Below are 19,522 nucleotides of genomic sequence, written 5' to 3'. Positions count from 1 at the left end.
TGTTTTTTTTTGTGAGTCATATGACTACTTGCTGTAATTTTATTAAAACACAATAAATAAATAATCTATGAAATATATCTATGAAAATACTTGAATTGTTTATCAACAACATCATTTTGGCAATTTCTTTAATTCTAGATGTGCGTACCTTCAAAATAATGGAGTACAAAGAAAGTATTGTTGCTACACGTAGTATTTCATGGCATCATGAAAAAATCATTTATAAAAACTAGATTTAATTCGTCACTATGACAATTTACTGTATAGGTTATATGCATTGATTTTTGTCAGTTTATAATATATAAAAGATAATCTGTCTACATTTTCCCCGATGGGAATCGATCTTGGCACCGCAAATACTATAGCCGGTATCACTGCACAACGTGCCACCTATAAACTGTAATAAAACATGAAGAAAGTTTGCTCTGTATATTTGCTACCTATGATGCCATCTTTTTGGTTGACAGTGCCACATTGAAAGTGCTTAATCTCAGCTTTAATTTATTAACATTTTTAAAATGTATATTAATTTAAATTTGATATTAAAGTTTGTCTGGATAAACATTTCAAAAATTATATTTACTATGCGAATAATGAGATATAAACCACTTTTTCCCCTAAATTAGTAATAAAACATGCATTATTTATACACTAAAAGAAATAAAATTGGCTCAGTTTAACAGTGATCATGTCTATATGAACTACTCTCAATGGAGCAAGTTCTACTAAAAATGATCGCGCCTTCAATATATTAAATGCTGGTCACATCAAGAGAGGTAGTAAACATAGTTTAACCAATTGTTTTATTGTAACAATATTTCACTTATGACCATCAAGATCTGTAAACTGCTTATGACCGACAACACATATGAACAAGACTTTTGACAAAAGGTGTATAATTATCCAAAATGTGTGTGAACAAATTAATATTTTAATTAGTAAAAAAAACATACAAAAAAAAATTAGGGAACCTAACATTGAAGCAAATGTATACAAAGAAAATTTGCCTGAAAGAAGCTTCTGAAAAAGTGTTTAGCAATTAAGGTCTTTAGCAAATAGACATAAAAAAAAACCAATAATATTATCAATCAAAGACTACATGTTAATTATCCTCATGTTTAACAACAATTCATACAGGTTTGTTTGTTTTAACCATGGAGTAATAATCAAACGGCCCCATTCTACAATAGAAAATCAAAACTATGGCAGTGGAAGAAGAAGGAAGATATGGTAGTTTATTTGTCTCTGCCCCTTTCACTTGAATTTAAAATTTTATATAATTTTTTTTTATTATTATTAATTGGAAATTTGAATTATATAGCAGTAATTTGTTTTATATAGATAATGTATTGTATTTATAGCATTCCATAAATTGTATATTTCTTTATTATCTTATGTATTGTACAGTTGATAATAACATTTTAAATGAATGACTAGAGGACCATTGATTTTTGTGTTTTTTAGCAACAATTTGTTGTAAACATTGAGTCATAAATTGCAGTGTGGTACTGAACTGGATATGAATATAATGTAATAATGATATAACTTTTTTATTACATGATTTTGGCAGTGAGGTTTAATCATTCTTTGTATTACTCGTTCTATTATTACTCCATGTTTTAACGCACGTCTTTATTTACAAATATCATTTATCAAAAATAGCAATTAGTAAAGATGTTGTGAACATCCTGGTTTTTATTTTTTATATGTATACAGGAGGGTAAATTTGCTGTAGCATTTGAAATGTTATATAATCCATGAGTCATTACATATTAACTGTTAAACTCACCGTGAGCAACCCAGCCATGTTGGCAAGACTGGCAAGATCTTAGCTGCGTTTTACAGGGGTTGAAACATTCGCAACTACACCCTGGCAGTGTACATCGAAGGCTCTGAAATTAAAAAATAAATTTAAGTGGAAATATGTACTGATTATATTTAAAAGAAGTATTTAAGTTACTCATGACTCCAATAAAAACCTTGAGTCATCAATCATGCTCAATTTCATTATTTGAGTTTTATATTACAGAACTGTACCAGTAATATAAAATATAACTAAACCAAACAAATCCATATTACTATATAAACAAAGAAAATAAACATTGGTTAATGTAAGGTAGGGAAAGAAAGTCTTACAGTTTTAGAACTCATGAAAAATGCTTTAAAAGAGCATTATTATAACATAATAATGTAAAAATAAAAATATATAGAAAAGGAAATAAAATAGTACTATTTTTTCTTCAGGACCAAAACAAAATTAAAAAAGTATAATACAGTGAGCAAACCAAATAGAATTACAAAACATGAAACCAAACATAACAGGCTACTGTAAATGTAATACAAGAATAAAAATTATATTTAAAAATAAAAACTATCACAACCTTCATGATGAATGAAGTTCATGTGAAAAAAATGTCCAGTAACAAATCCCAGCCAGTATTGGCAAGTGTGTTGATTACATATGTGATCCTGGAGAGTGTGTCTGGTGTGGTACAAGTGCACACAATGAGGTGTCGTGGTTGTGTGTTGATATTTTAGCACATGTTTCAAGGCAATACATTCAGGCACTATAACTATTTCCTGAGTACTGTTTAAGGTGTGGGAAGGATATCCTGAACAAAAGGTTCCGTTAAGAGTATAATCAACTACTTTATCATTATCATTGTTGGACTACGTGTGTTTTCTAAATTAATTGTGACCATAGTATTTAGACCATAAATATATGCATTCTTTATTAACATTTCTTACTTTATAATTAAATATCCATTGATTGATTGCTTTTAAATAATTTCATGAATTATATTTTTTATAATGCATAATGTTAAAATCTAAGTTATTTCAGACCAAAACAATATATAATATGAAAATTGGTTAATAAGTGTACAAAACAATGAAAAATAATTATGGTAACTTGCAGTAAATTCTGTTGATCCATGCAATATTATACAGATATTACCTGCTTAGAGGTAAAATATAAGATTTGACATCCCTGAGGGAATGATATTTTGCTCGAGAGAATATATATTTCCCGAAGCACCAGCTGAGGGAAATATTATTCTCGAAAGCAAAATATAATTACCCGAGGGGATGTCAAATCTTATATTTTACTGATATAAAGGGTTTACTAACGATCTACCCAATGATTCCGGAAAATTTAAATTATGTAAATATGAAGTATATCGTAAAGATCGGGCCAAAAAAAGGAGGTGGGGTGTATACATTTGTAATCATATAGAATCTGCAAGCATCACTGAAGCTGTGATACCCGAAGATCTTGAGGTGGTGTGGATCCAGGTTAAAGTACCATCTTCTATTGAATCAATACTATGTATATGCGCTGTGTATTACCCTCCGAGGTGTAACCATGCAATGCTGCTTTCTGACCACATTGGATAAGATTCGAGGAATACATAATAAAGCAGCATTTACTATATTAGGCGACTTCAATGAATTTGATACTGATGAGTTAGAAAACCATCTCTTACTTAAACAAGTTGTTCTTTTCCCAACTCGCAAACAAAATTGCCTGGACAAAATTGTTACTGATGTTGATAATGTCTACGAAACACCCATAAACACATTATGGGCAAGAGTGACAACTGTGTTATCATCTGTAAGCCTTTAAATCAAATTCGCAAGCCTGCCTCAAAAGCCGTGATCTCAAGGCCATTCAGAGAATCTTGTATTCGATCGATGGGCCAATGGATAACTCGCGAATCATGGGAGAAGGTGTATTTGGCAGAATCAGGAGAGAAAATGGCAGAAATTCTTGAAAATATACTAAAACAAAAATACGAAGAACATTTTACGCAAAAAGTAATTCGACGACGAAATAATGAAAAGCCGAGGATGAACTATCGCATACATATATTGATTGATGAGTGTAATAAATTACCATTCCTTAATATGAACATTCTAGAATAAGATGTTTTGATTTAAGAAACCATGTATAAATAATAAGAACAATCAGGAACATTCCAGATATGATATTAATAGAAAGTGTAATCCAATAGAATAAGAAGTATAAAAAACGATCTAGAAGGATAGGAACATCTTGTATATACAAGGGATGTATAAGGTTGTTGGATATTTGATTGTAAATGTTTATTGTGAAGCTGTTGTTTACTGGATTGTTGAAAGTTAAAGTTGATTGAAATTAAAGCTTTGTTTTTAAAATGGATATGAAAGGATTTTAAAATTTCACAAAAAGGACTTTGTATGAATCCTTTTAATGTTAATAAACAGCACACAAAAAATTAGATTCAAATACCTAGTAGAAATTGAGAAATAAACAAATTAAATTTTGGTATAAAACGTCCGCAAAATGGCCGACCAACTGGCACGCCATCTTAATTTTTATGAACGTTCTATACGCACGTACGAGATCGTCAAATTTAGAGTTTGAAACACCCGGGGTTGTAGCCACGGCAGCAGTCGTTTTGTGATTGGTTAATGAATTTTAATACAGTCCAATCACCGCCTTGTCTCGTTCGCGGACTGTGTGGTGTAAACAAAATAAACAAACCCATCCTTCACGAGACTCGCGTGTTGCAAGCTCCCTGTTGCTGCAGTCGTAGAAAATATCGATATTTCACAAATCAATAAAAAGTTATGTCTGCAAAGATTGTACGTGAAAAGAAGAAAGTGTGTATTTGTACTTCTCACACTAAACCACTCACGCAGACTACAAATTAGGCTAGGTCTAGTAGACTATAGTTTCTTCTAAATTCGCTAGTAGTAGTAGGCTAGGCCTACACATGGAGTTACTCCATGGCCTACAGTACAAGAGAGTAGCAGTCGCCGGTCCACCGACGAACCTCCAGGAAGTGGACAAGGCGCGGGCGTAGACGTATGTAAAAGGCGACGTAAATAAAAAAGGTAAGCTTGTGTTGAACTTGTTTTTGGCTCTGACTTTTGTTATTGACTAATATAGTAATATAATAATACTAATAATTAAAGTAGAGCAGAGGAGGTGAGGCCGAGAGGATTATTATAGTTTAGTTAGTAACTGTAGTGTAATTAAATAATAACCTCTTTCTGTTTGTTACCAAGTCATAAAATATAATACTATGGGGCCTAGAGGTAGGATTGAATAAAAATAATAGTACATTTCCATCCATTTATTGGTCTTATCTTTGCAGATTTATGGAATCAACAGTACATGAGATGGCTTTGAAGAACTGTAATAATAGTACTAGTAATACAATTGTAAACATCAAATTATATGGCAGAAATAGTGTGTGGAATGAATTTTATTGAACAAATGTATCATAATGAGTTTGGAACAAGCAGGATTTTTCAAACGGGACATAAATTACTTTTGAGACCTGAGTGATACATTTTAATTCTATCAACACCAGCCAGCTCCATCATATTCAAGAGATGGATTCTTTCATAAATGTCCATTGTACATAGTATTTGGCTAAATAAATAAAAAAAGAAGTACAGTAGTGGTTTATTTGTTTATATACCCAGACCCATTTAGATGGTTAAAAACAAACACTATATGATGCACTGCTACTAGTGTACTGTCTGGTAGTACATTACCATAGTTACAGTATGACTGTAACCCTAGCACTCGCGTCTAAAGAATTCTATTATGCATATTTTACTATTCTTCATAAATATTTAGTTCTGTAATTTTAATTGTCTGCGCTCATTCTATACTTGGTGTCTTAGTATACTGCATAAATGTATCGTGCAAGCATGATCCAAGTAGCATCTATTATAAAGTACGCTGGGTATCTTTCTATTCACCTGAAAAAGGAAAATGAATAAGCACATGTTTATCTGCCCTCAAAACAAAATAATAATTTAGTATAATGTATTATGTAGGTTTGATCAACAGTTTAAAATAGCAATGCTCAGTATCTGTTACCTTAATATTATAATTTGACTCTAACTTTGCGCTTCCATTCCAATCAATAAATACATTTGCTTATCCCGTCCATCAATTATCATAGTTGCACTCCAATTATAGACCTGTAGGTAGGTAAAAATACAAATGAATTGTTTATTTACTGTATACACTGTACTGTATATGATACAAGCTGAAATACCCCTAACTAGGCCTGGCCTGTTATAACCTTTATTACTACATTAGAAAAAATCCAACTCTATTCATTTTATTGGGAATCATAATATTTAGTATTCAGTGTTGCCTAGCCTACTAGCTAGTAGGGTGGCATGTAATAACAAAAAAATATTTTAATAATGCGTTAGTCAGGACACTACAGCACACAACAATATTAATAAACGTACTTATAAATAATGTGTATATACATAATACAGTAACACAATTGTGCCTACCATTAACACCCTCAACGATACATCAAGGAGCATACGCTCTCAGCTCACCTCTGGCCGGGCGACTAAACACCGTATCCAGCAGTCATCACTACTAAAAAGGCCTAGGCCTAGCTAGCTCCAGGCCATGGCATTTTCAAACACCATTTACTCGTCCAACCGTTTCTTCAAAACGATGTTAACACCCGTGTTAACAAGACGATGTGGACGAATTTCCATCAATTTCAGTTAATTACAACGAAATAATAATAAAATGAATGTTTCAATAATACGTGTATAATAAATAGCGAAATAAACATCGCTCGCGAGGAGGGTCGAGAGAGAGGCCAAGGTGGTCGACTCTGTGATTCTCACGCATGCGCAAAATAACTCCGTGTACCCAGCAAGATAGGCATTTGGCTATGAATTTCGTAAAAGATGGCCTTGAAAAACGAAATTAAAATCCGTTTAAAAAAAAACATGGTTGATAATATGAATTAATTTTATTCGATTAGGCTAACATACTTATCCAAGAATAAAAATATCAAAGCAATAAGTAATTACTACCATGCTTTTGCATCAATCAATGATTTACTGCTAAATTCCTATCTCTGTAATACAAAAATAACTTTTAGTGACGTCACAAAAAGTTTTTCACAGGTTTCTCAGGGGCGTTTTGAGGGCGTTGTCGTCCTCCAAAACATTAAGTATGACTATGGCAAGCTTAAAACTGATTGATCTACACGTTGAGCCAATAAAATGATATTGCTAGGAACCCTTTCATATCCATTTTAAGTTATTTTACAACTTTGTGGATTTTGTGTGTATACTTTTATGTCACAAGGGAGTTCCTAAAGTATTTTCAACCGCTCGGAAACATACGTAAAGGGAGTTCATGACAATGAGCGACAAAAGGGGTGCAGGTCAAGTCGGCCCCAAACCGTCTCGGCCAAAGTCAAGTCGGCCCCACGTCAAGTCGGCCCCAAGTCAACTTGGCCTCAAGTCAACTCGGCCTCAAGTCAACTCGGCCTCACGTCAACTCGGCCACAATAAAGTATGGAACGCAAAAAGTGCTTAATATTATTATGATTCTTACTATCCACGCTTTAAAAAAAATGAATAAAAAATTTAATATAATTAAATAATATCATAAAAAAATGAACTCATTGCCGATATGAATAGAAGTACCCGCGTGTTACAAAAACACGTGCAGGTACCGCATTTAGTAAATCGAAGACGGAGGCCTACGTTCCACCATTTGGCCATAGAAAAAATGATCGTACATCGTTTTTGTCCATGATTTGCGTTTTTAAAAAAGGGTCAGCGAAAACACGTAGCAGTTGTTGATATCGAAAAAGCTGCCAAACGTGCAGGGAGGCTCAGCTACGAAATTTTATTAAACGTAAATAAAGGAAAGTTGGTGAAATCATTCCTATTTTTTTGGCTAAATATATTATTGTCTAAATAATAATATTCATTAAAAGTCAGAATTATTCATAGATAAAAAATTGTGAAGAAATATTATTTTATCAATCCCTTCATTTGCACTTTTTGCGTTCCATACTTTAACGGGGCCGAGTTGACCGATTATTTTTTGGCCGAGTTGACGTGAGGCCGAGTTGACTTGAGGCCGAGTTGACTTCGGGCCGACTTGACTTGGGGCCGAGACGGTTTAGGGCCGACTTGGATTGAAATCGACAAAAGGCATATAGATCTAATAATATAATTTTATGGCGAAGCCTAAGAAACAAAGTACAATATGAAATTAACAAAGCTAAAGAGAAACATTATAAGGATAAGAGGACTAAAAAATGCACAACCCGGTAAATGGAATAAACAAATTAAAAACATTACAGGATATAACAATAAGTCAGACAATGTTAAATTATATAATTATGGTGAATCTGTTGAAGAACAGGCTGAACAAATTAATGAGCATTTATCAAGAGTATGTTGACAACTTCCACTACTCAGATTGGAAACACTTCCCTCGTAGTTGCCTACAAAACCACCCCCCAAAATATACCATGGAGAAATTTGGAAGAGTTTAAACAAATTAAACTCAAATAAATCTGGCCACCCAGATGATATTCCAGTGAAACTCATTAAGGTGTTTTCTTTTGAAATAGCACAACACCTATATTTAATCTTTAATACCTGTCTAAACGAAGGGGTGTTTCCAACTGTGTGGAAGACCGCATCAATTAATAATAATAATGATAATCAAATAAAGAACAGTGCAGATAGGTTTTAGTATATAATGCAAAATTTTTATTTTTTTAAATTAAAGTGCAATTGTATTGTATTGTGTATATATTTTAAGATTGATAATATTGTAAATTACAGTGAATAATTGTGAAATTTTGTAATTGTATTTCCCGAATTTATTGTTGTATTTTTATAGATTTCGTTTCAATATTTTTTATCGTAATACAAACATTATTAGCTATGTGCTATTGCTTTTGTACTTTTTATATACCGTAATAAATAAATAAATAATAAATAAATAAATATCTGTTATATTACATAGCCAAAAACAAGTAGAATATCCATGGGTCAGGTAGCTAGTATTTATGTAATAATAATTCACCTTACCTTGCAAAGAATAATATACAAATAATTACTAATTAATGATTCCATTGTATAATAAAATATTCACTTAGGCCTAGGTCTTTTAAATTAACAGAAGAATTTCCATCAATAAGCCTACATTAATTGATGAGTTCATTAAAAAAACCTGTTTTTAGTTTAAAAAATCGTGTGAACGCAAGTAGTAATTCCTTAATCATGGCCATTAATCGCCACGTTCTTAATGTGTCAAGAATGCACATACAATGGAATGCTTTGTTGCATTGACTTTATATATTTACATATCTTTGTTTTTGTTCTATGATCTGTTAGATTAAGATTTTTTTTTCTCTCTTTTGCTATGGATATAATATTATGTCACCATGATATTCCGAAATAAAAAGATAAATGATAAATGAAAATTAATATTTAATAATAATATTATCAGGTAGGCCGAATAAATAATAATTCATCTTCTTCAAGCCGAATTACCGGATGATCAGCGCGCCATGCGTACCAGGTTACAACCGTGAGTATCGACCAATCACAAACAGTCTTTTGTCGCATATATAGAGGGAGAATAACAAAATGAGGCTGCTATGTATGCATATTTTAAATAGTTTGATTGAATTTTTTTCCAGCAAGTTATCTGGCACGGCGTGTAAAACGTAGTTTCGTGATGATGTGGACTAATCTTCGAGTCCCCACTTTTATTTATTTATTGCCACACACAAATTACAGTCAATTCACTGGATTTTATATGTTTAATGACAGGGAGGTCGTATACGATTTACGAACCTTGCAGCAGTAGTCATGTGATGCAGATTCGACCAATCACGTTCATGTATTTACATAGGCTATGTAATATTATTAGTTACACCCTGCTTCGGCCTCATGGAATATGGAACCAGAACGTAGATATTTCCCGTATTTCGTAAGAACAAGCAGGGTGCAACAATTTTATCTCTTAGTGTACACATACTGTATAAGCAATTGGACAAGAGACAAAGAAAAAAAACAAAAATTTACAGTATCTTGTGTATAAATTTAATTAAACTTGGGTCTAAGCTTCCATCCATTTTGACCTCTAGCTATCACAACAATAGGGAGCTTTTGACAATTACGATTAGCTTTTTTTACGGACTGTCGAACACGGGTTCATATACGAAATCACAACTACACATGCACTTAACGATAAAAATACAATACAATACATAAACAACGCACGCATAGAAACATGAAACATGTAATACGGAATTATATCTCATACATATTGACCAATCGGATTACAGAATTCACGTACACTAAGAGACAATATAAAATATTCTATTTCTGTTTTATTAATGTATATATTTTTCTACCTTTTATTCCATCTGATTCAAATGACAGTAATCTTTTTGTTATATAAAACAAACAAAGAATGTTTTATATACGTGTAAAGGTACAAATAATGGCATTTAGTGGAAAGGTTATATTTCACCTCATGCTTTTATTTGTACCATTACACTCATGAACATTCATTATTATTATTCATTTATTATTACAGTACTACCAGCTACAGGAGGAGAGTTTTATTAGACAGGTTGAAGGCTAGAGCAACAGCAGTACCTCATCAAGTAGGCTTACTAACCCCATTCTTCATTGTGATCTGAAAGAAAACAATTCAATACAGATAAGATAACACTGTGGATTGCAGATAATTTGTGTAGTACAGTCAAAAATCACCCTAACCATGGCATAAGCTCGTACCCTATTGAAATTAACATAGTATGTTGAGAATATAGAATATATTGGAAAGCTAATTTCCTGATGTTGCGTCGTGCATAATCTGGGATTTAATAAAGGGAAAATTTGACTTTTATATGCAATTTTTTACCCACCTCATGTTTACTGCGAATGTGACGAAGCGTGACCAAAATTACAATACAACGTATACAAATACATTAAATATATTAAAGCTATGAGAGAATATCAGAAAAATTAAAGTTATATAGGCCTAGTTCTTGTCATTTATCTTAAATATCTTATTTAAAATGTCAATTGAACAAGAGTTTATCAAGCAGAAAATCAAGTATACAATGTTCGTTAGATAAAAATGTACCAAAGAAATTTAATAAGCCGGTTTATGGCAGCCGATACAAAATAGGGCCTAGTATAGGGGTTTCCGTTTTGACGACTTGTGATTCGAGCGTAGTGTGTGCAGTGATCTTCGCCCACGATGAAACAGAACAAGACCGCTAGACCTGTTATGGCCTAGCTTTTATTAGCCTAGCTTGGTTATAATATGCGTAGTATGGAAGTTGCCAGACAGGTCGACTATCACAAAATAAATGCAAAATAATGTATTACGGCACCTACTGTAGATCTTCAAATTATTGGTGGGTGGGCTACCTCATTTTGCATGAAAATTAGTCAGGGTGGGCTTATAGCCGTGTCAGCATGACAATGACAAAATGTCGAACACATTGATTTTATTTGAAGAGACCTGAACGAACAATATTTGTTCAAAAATGAATGTTTGATTTCCTCTGACTTCCTCGTCACTGTATTGCTGTGGCCCGATCGTTTTTTATGCTTTTGTGTAATAATATCATAGGCCTACGCTCCAAGGATCCTTAGATTATAATACTGTATTCAGACGAAACGAAGATAAACATCGATGATGTCGTTTCTCATGAACCTTGCACATCGCACATATATGGATATTCAAGAGGATAGAGCCAGCAAAATTTACTCTTTTTTATATAATATAAATATGAATGGGAAAACAAGAAAATATTTTGACTTTTGAATACTCTGTATTCATGCAAGTGTCTGTGAACTAATATAAAAGGTCGTGGAGGATGATGTTTATTCAGTTTCAAAAACTTCACACACGACGGATTCAGAGAGAATCCTGCCCTGCATTGGGGTGAGGGTGAAAGGAAAAACAAGAAAATATTTTCCGATTCAGACCAATCCCAAACTTTTCGGTGGTACGCTTTTAGTGTTTGAAAAAGTAAAAGTAGCATCTTATTGTATATGCAAAATGGATTTTGCTCATTTTAATGATTGGTTTTCTTCTTACTCTAATTGACATTGCCCAGAATCATGAATATTTTTTGCCACTTAAAAAAGAGGCAATAACTAACAAATCGTATGGGTTCTGCATTATATTTGAATATCTATACTTAGATTATGCTATAACAGTTAATTACCATAGGTTTCATAGCTTTATTAATTTGTATATTTGTTTACAGGCGCTAACTGTGTATCGTAATTTTGGTCATGCTTCGTCGCATTCGCAGGCTGATAAAAATTGTGCATAAATGTTTTCCCGGATTTTGCACAACGCAACATCAAGAAATGATCATTTCACTATATTCTGAACATACTGTGTGAATTTTGGGTACGAGCTTATGCCACAGTGACGGAAATTTTTGATTGGATTTGGAATTTCTACTTTAAGGACGAACCACTTTGTTTTATATTTCCGGTTCACAAAAGGTGTGAGGTGAGGTGTGACTTCATAACAACAGAGAGTGCTATGACTGGGTTTCTCATTCCAGTGACAACTCTTCATCTTAAAACTGTCATGAATGAGTTTGCCACCTTGCTCGCTCAATAGTCCCACTCTGCGAAGCTGACCTACAACATAGTGCTCCAGCATATAGGTTTTGGGAATTCAGGAATTCTTTTATGTCCTTTACTGAAAAAAAAAGAAAACAATCATTATTGTTTTTTCATTATTTTGGTACTTTGCATTATTAAAAATATTCTTGCACTAATACCAATTTTGGAAATGTTGTCATCGGTCATACTCTTAGTAAGATTAATTTGACTGTGTATTATAGCAAATTAGGTGAATAATTCTACAAAGCTAGTCTTTGACTCCAATTTATTGATATAGGCGAGGGGAATATCACATTCTATTTGATTGAAGTTTATTGTGTATATCACATCATTTTTGGCGACAAGGATTTCGAATTCAGTATGCCGAAGTTAATGCAGCATGTTGCAGGTCAGTGGAATAATGGCGACGACGATAAACAATTTTGCAACACAAGTTATGGTTTTGGCCAAGGATTGCGAGTTCAAAGAAGAGGAGGATAATCAGGTTTGTGATAAAATGATTTAAAAATTAACCGATAAAGTACTTTATAAAACAAAGTTTTGAGGCAAGAGAGTCTAACTTTAAATAAACTTTTAGAAATAACTGCTGTTTATAACAATAGGTTTGTTTCAACATTTGGTGCCGAGTCTAATGTAAACTGATTATAGACATGGTGCACGAAACAGTGGTAAAAGCAAGAATGATCGAAAAGAGATGCTCTGTTATCGCTGTAATTTGAAAGGCCATTTTGCAAGAAACTGTGTTAAGTCGAAACACAAGCCATTTTGAAGTTTGTTATCGCACAAAAAAAATTAATAAAAAGAAAAGCGACAAGAAAACGAAATCCGACAAGTCAACTGACTCCTCTCCTTTTGGGTTGGGTGCCGTTTCACAGAAATGTCATGGTAATGATTGGAAATCAGTTTATTTCATAAGTAGAAAATTAAATGACACTGAAAGTAGATATTCCCAGTTTGAAAGAGAAACCTTAAGCTTGGTTCCCACTAGAACGTAACGCAAGGACGTAAACGCAACGCAAGCGTTTTAACCAATGACAAGCGAAGTTATAGACAGTTAGCAATCACAAGCGAATAAGCCATCGCTTGTCATTGGTCAATTCACTTGCGTTGCGTTACGCCCTTGCGTTGCGTCGCAAGTGGGAACCACGCTTTAGGTATTAAGTGGGCTTGTGAGAAATTACAGCTTTATCTAATTGGAATTAAATTTGTAGTTCGGACAAACCATAAACCGTTATTATTCGTGTTAAAGCCAAAATCTAGACCACCGTCAGCTCGATTGAGCGATGGTATTTGTTTTACAACAATTTTTCTTTTTCAATTGAATATGTAAAAGGCTCTGAAAATTATGCGGACGTTCTTTTCGTTTTTTTCATTCTAATGATTTTGCTTATAATGCGATAATAGATGCTCTACCTAATGCTATAACGGCTCGTAAAATTGAAAGAGAAACCGCGAAAGATCCATTTTAAAATAATATTGAGAGGCTTATTATTTCGAGAGACTGGTCAAATTGTAATGATCCATGGTTTACAAGTGCTAAAAACGATTTATGAATTTATGGAAGGTTAATTATGAATGGTAGTAGAATTGTGATTCCAAGAACCTTAGTTAATTGTGCACTTGAATTGGCTCACTGGGAACACCAAGGTATGGTCCGTACAAAGTCATGTGGCCTAAATATTGAAAGAAAATGAAAATTTTATTAGATCTTGTAGACCGTGTCAATTAGTATCTGGTCACCCAAGACCAGAACCCTTAAAACGTACAGAGTTGCCAGAGGGTCCTTGGAATGATTTGGCAATTGATTTGTTGGAAATTCCACCCACTTAAAAATTGTTGGTTGTAATTATTATTTCCGATGGCCAGCGGCTATTTTGTTGCGTAAAACTGATGCTGCGCATGTTATAAAAGCGTTGCAAGGTGTGTTTAACACGCATGGTCTTCTGTAGAGTATTAAAACCGACAATGGTCCTCCTTCGCGTCCAAAGAATTTGAAGATTCTCTTGAGTATCTTGCTATAACCGCTGTGGCCTCAATCAAATGGTGGGGTTGAAAGGTTAAAGAAACCATACTTAAACCAATTAGAACTGCAAAACTAGAAGGGAAAGATTGGCATAAAGAGTTCTCAAATGTTCTACTATTTGTTTATCGGACAACGCCTCAAACAGTTATGGGGGCAAGGCATGATATGCTACTAAAGCGTGAGCTAAGAGATAAATTACCTCAACTTAAATTTGATTGTAAACTTGTTGAATCCGATTGGGAAGAGATGGTGCAAGTGTGCGTAAAACTTTATTGTGTATACCACAGTGTAGACATGCCTTCTGTCCCCATCCTTGCTCAATCTATACTCATAACAGATATATAGGGACAGGTAGAACATCTGAATGGTGTCAATATAGGAGGCATAAACATCAATTACATTTAGGTATGCGGACGAAACTGTCCTCTTAGTCAGTAGTAATAATTATTTGCAGAGATTACTAGAAGAAGCAAATAGAGTGGGAAAAGAGTATGGCATGGCAAAGTTTACAGAAGCGCTGCTGTGCCGCGGTGGCCTTCGCTAAACAGCGAGGCTGAATGAGGGAGAAGCAGACCTCGTAGAAAATGGATTGATGACATCAAAGAAAGGATCAACACCAAAAGTTATTAAAAATGCGTTGTCCTTCCTCTTCATGAAAGCAGACAGGTCCTCTTCAAATTCTGTGTACTCTGCCTCCTTCTTTTGAATTTTCTCCTTTGATGTTACTTTCATTTCTTAAGCCTCTTAAATAGCTTTCTCACATTTTGTTGTGCCATTTTCGGAGTTTAGCTGCGAAAACTAAAAAAATATATTTATAAATAATGTTGCCCTCTGCCTTCATCAGAACAAGTTTTTTTTGGAAACGCGAAAAGAAATGTGAAAGCATGGCACTATAAAAACCTAAAAGTTGAATAGAAATAATAACATTTGGTTTTTTCTTATTCTGTTTAATATAAACATTTTATTTTAACTTGATCAATTTCAATTCTCAATAAAGATTTCCTAAAAACGCATCTTGAAATTTCTTTTGCAAGGTGTTCTTTTTGACTGTGTAAATAATTACCTGATAGTCACCATCAAGCAATGATAGTGTTCTTGAACTAGGTGAGGGCTATATGTCTTATATATAATAATAATAATACCACATTTATATAGAGCCCTTTTCATGAGCAATCATGTTCAAAGGCGTTTTACAAGCATTATTACCACGGTCATTTTTTTGGATCAAACACATATGGAAAAATACTTCCATAATGCAGCTAGTAACTAGCGCAAAGCTGTGTCTTCTAACCTAACATTTTGACAACCTGTCTCTCCATAATACTTTAAAACTTATTTTTACTAAACAAACAATACATTTAAATTCGCATACATTATTTCTCAAACAAATAATAAACCCATTTCTATGCTTTATAGAATCATATTCTTTAATATTTCAAAGGCTCTGGCATGATGTTCTGTCTGTTGTTGTTCAATACTCATTGTTCTCCTGTGGGCGTGCCAATACGTACATTCCGCCCTCTGATGTAACAGTGTTTTGACGGGTTGCTATGATTGAAAAGTTTTATTTGATTTTAACTTGTTTTTGGAAAAATAAATATATCTATAAATATATAAAGTTAAAATTACCACTAAAGCGTGTTCATAACAAATATTAGCATGACCAAATTTCAAGGCTCTGTGGCCAGCATCAAACGTAACTGACTTTTTTTCCTCCACATTATGGTCGGGCTTTTTTGTTTAAATTTTATGTTAAATCTTAACATGGAATATATATAATTATTGATTTTGCATATATTTTCTTAATGTTCCTAGGCGTCAGTGTTTCGCTAACCTAAAGGTAGGATTAAATAATTTAGAGCATAGGTAGGCCGCCTAGGTTCAAGTCTTATATGTCAATGAGACCCATGCCGTCATGCATAGGGTGCATAGGGTGGCTACAAAATTTAGGTAGTATTTTAATTAGCGAAAAAATACATTGTGTGTGTGTGTGTGTGTGCGCGCATTGCCATGCTTCTAAAAAGACGTTGAATTGACAGTGGACTTTTAACTCTACCTTATGATCGACGTAGTATGCCGCCGACTACGATTCGAACAATATATTGTAGGTCAGCTACGTTCTGAACAAAGTGAATACTAGACCCCTACTATTGTTATACTAGGCCTATTATTGTCCTTTTTAAATAAAATTCTTAAATTGAAATAAGGCTATTTTTATTTGTTTACTGAACACTGCTAAGGCCACATACACCAACAAATATAGTTATTTAACAAAATGTTAATAATGAGCTTCCCACCTTGATCTCTCTTCCCCCTCCTCCCACAAAAACCCCCCTCTTAATTACCCGATCACTCTCGAACGTTGCCGGTACAAAACATTTTTTTCTAAAAAAAATGTAGCCACCCTCAGATTTCTGTAGCTACATCCCTGACTGTACATGTATTGACTTTTTTTATGAAACCTTTCAAATAAACAAATTAATCTAAAGTAAACATATTTGTATATTTTACAATTGATTGAATTTTACCTCTGTAGCTTCCGCAACTTTGCCCAAGCAAGATGACAATCGCCGACAAGTGCCAAACATTCATCCACATTTGGGCGATGAGTTGTTGTTTCTAAAATAGATTGACTAACTTCAATTCGTGAATGTGCAACACTTTATCGGCTCCTTTATGTTTTTAATACCTCATACGCTCATCTTTGCTTACACCATTGCTTGAGATTGGTTGTTATGGCAACTCAAATTGGCTGGAAATATTTTAAAAACCAATAGTATTCACAAATTATATTTATTGAATTTCTGATGCTATATATATATATAATATGCTATGACAAAAATCGTACTTACTCTTTCTGGGGTATAAATACAGGGTTCTTCAGTTTCAGTGTTTTGTATAAGATTGTGTCAGACATCTTCTGTAGACCCTGGAATATGAGTTGCCTGAACAAAGTTTTCGTCGATGGTATTGATAGCCTTTTTTAGTTTGGCGGTGGCAACTGTACATTTACCATGACAAACATGCTTGCCAGTAAATTCCTCATTGCATTATTACAAATGGAGATCAAACTTTTAAGTAAATGCAGTAATACATTACTTGGAACCTTTTAGGTCAGTACTAGGGTAGAAAATATGCTATTTAACTACTACAGAAATTGTGAAAACATAATTGAATGACAAATCTTTGTTATTTCTTGCTTTAATGATGTTGTCAAATATTGTAAATTGTAAATAACCCTTGAATTGATAATGTTGTAATGTAAGTGTTTGGGTTTTGCTCCTTGTTTTTGGTAGCATGTTAGGCAGTTTTGTTATGTAACTATGTTCTCTCCTGTAATATTGCAAATTAAGGTGACAGTTGTTTAATCGATATGAAGATGTTATTTAGGATGGACACTCTCCTCTTCTTCAGTACAATCGATATCTAATAATTGAAGCACCTTAGGATTTAGTTTACTTTAAACTGGATATCCATTGTTTCTTTTAAATTTGATTTTTGTACCTACGCCTATTTTGGTTAAATTCAAATTTAAATACAATTTAATAAATAAAAACTTGCAAATGTAATTTAAAGATTTGTACACTTATGTAAATATAAGCACTATAGGACTACAAAGGCCTACATACTATAAACAGATACCAGTTCAAGAGATGATTCGACCCACTTTTGATCTGATGATTTACCCATCTATGGGCTGAAAAGTCTCACTTTGTGGGCCGATTAATATACATTTTTGTGGTATTTATCAAGTTTTCAAAGGTACTTGATCTACCATCTAATGACATATTTTATTGATATTAAAATAAGCAAATTACAGTAATATGGAGGGCGGTATTTAATTGAACTATATAATGTTACAGATGTATTTTGGTACTGTACTATATAAGGTTACATGTACGAGGTTTCAGCATAGTTCACCGGCGATAGAAGCTAGAGTAAGAGAAGATTTTTGGTACATTGAAATATATTGTAGATAAAATGCATTGAAATCATATTAGAATACCCTAAGATAATGTGATTGATTCATACAGTAATCCTATTATACTTATATTTACCATGTTAATTAACTAGTGAACTGATATTATATGTTGCTTATTATGGTGTATGGTCATTCACCTGTGTGTGCATACTGTAGGTATGCTAGCTACTGAACATGGCGGCAGAATGGGATGTTTTGTTGATTATTTGTACTGAAATTAGGCCTGAACTAGAATAGTATGTAATTGATAATGTCTAACGTTATTTTACTACTGTATAAAAGGTAAATAATATTCTTTTATGATATTGTAATAGGTTTATGGAGAGATTTCTTGTAATGCTATGAAGAATATAAGATTGGTTCGCTCGGAGCCGGTGAACTGCCATTTTATTTACCAGACGACTCAATGGAGAAGATGACACTAGATTACAATTAAGACAAATTATTCTAGGAAATGATTCTTTTTGCTTAATGATTTGATGAATATTTTTCCAGAGCAGGCACCTGAGAATAAAAATACGTTTGCTGTAACTGCTACTAATAGTCCGGTGGCAGGAGGGGGGATATCACCACCCGAAAGGGGACAAATTGCCATCCAACTTTTCTAGACCAGAATTTTCCGTAGATTACGAATATGGAAGGTAATCGATCAGGATAGGAAGCGTTTTCAAGATATAAGGGGTCAAAGTTCAAAATTTACCAATATAAAAACATGCTATATCTCTGGAAATTCTGGACGTAGTGAGATAATTTTGGTGTCAGATTGTTCACAATGTATATGTTTATATTAGCTCTAACAGAACTTTCTTTGAAAAATTGACCGGAAACCCCATTGTTAGCAATTTTGACCTTTGACCTCTTTTTGCTATATCTAAGTAACGGCAGGTCGGAGAGAATTAAAAATAGGAGCAAATTGCTCCCAAGATATACATTTATATTCAGTATAACAGATGATATTGCTTGAAAATGACCAGAAGTGTGGTTATTAACCTTTGACATAATTGAATAAGGTTATAAAAACATAAATTAATAAATATTTGTCGTAAGGAGCC

General features: G+C 33.3%; 1 protein-coding gene and 2 long non-coding RNA genes across 8 annotated transcripts in view; all 3 read right to left on the bottom strand.

The window, feature by feature from the left end:
- LOC140051896 (uncharacterized) overlaps positions 1-19,522 on the bottom strand; it is a 119,628-nt gene that overhangs the window by 82,196 nt on the left and 17,910 nt on the right. For 3 of the 4 annotated variants that reach the window (XR_011845557.1, XM_072097242.1, XM_072097241.1), the window contains exon 2: positions 1,790-1,892. Coding sequence is in view for 2 of the 4 variants with exons in the window: in XM_072097242.1 (XP_071953343.1) it covers positions 1,790-1,892 (103 nt within the window). In the remaining 2 variants the exon portion in view is untranslated. Of the gene's footprint in view, positions 1-1,789; positions 1,893-2,381; positions 2,707-19,522 lie in introns of those variants that run through there. The other variant, XR_011845558.1, reaches the window with a different exon arrangement.
- Positions 5,436-7,081, bottom strand: LOC140052219 (uncharacterized). The gene is made up of 3 exons (XR_011845593.1): positions 6,310-7,081; positions 5,879-5,982; positions 5,436-5,757 (listed from the first exon to the last, which is right to left on the bottom strand). It is a non-coding gene; the product is annotated as an uncharacterized lncRNA (long non-coding RNA).
- On the bottom strand, positions 9,966-17,982 carry LOC140051900 (uncharacterized). Of its 3 annotated transcripts, none has more exons than XR_011845559.1 (6): positions 17,341-17,982; positions 17,017-17,240; positions 14,688-15,286; positions 14,069-14,138; positions 12,309-12,541; positions 9,966-10,501 (listed from the first exon to the last, which is right to left on the bottom strand). It is a non-coding gene; the product is annotated as an uncharacterized lncRNA (long non-coding RNA). The 3 variants fall into 3 exon arrangements; XR_011845560.1 differs by having other exon boundaries at positions 12,309-12,536; XR_011845561.1 differs by lacking the exon at positions 14,069-14,138.

Source organism: Antedon mediterranea, chromosome 6 (genome assembly GCF_964355755.1).
Source record: "Antedon mediterranea chromosome 6, ecAntMedi1.1, whole genome shotgun sequence".
Taxonomy (NCBI): Eukaryota; Metazoa; Echinodermata; class Crinoidea; order Comatulida; family Antedonidae; genus Antedon; species Antedon mediterranea.
This window is presented reverse-complemented; position numbering and strand designations above follow the sequence as displayed.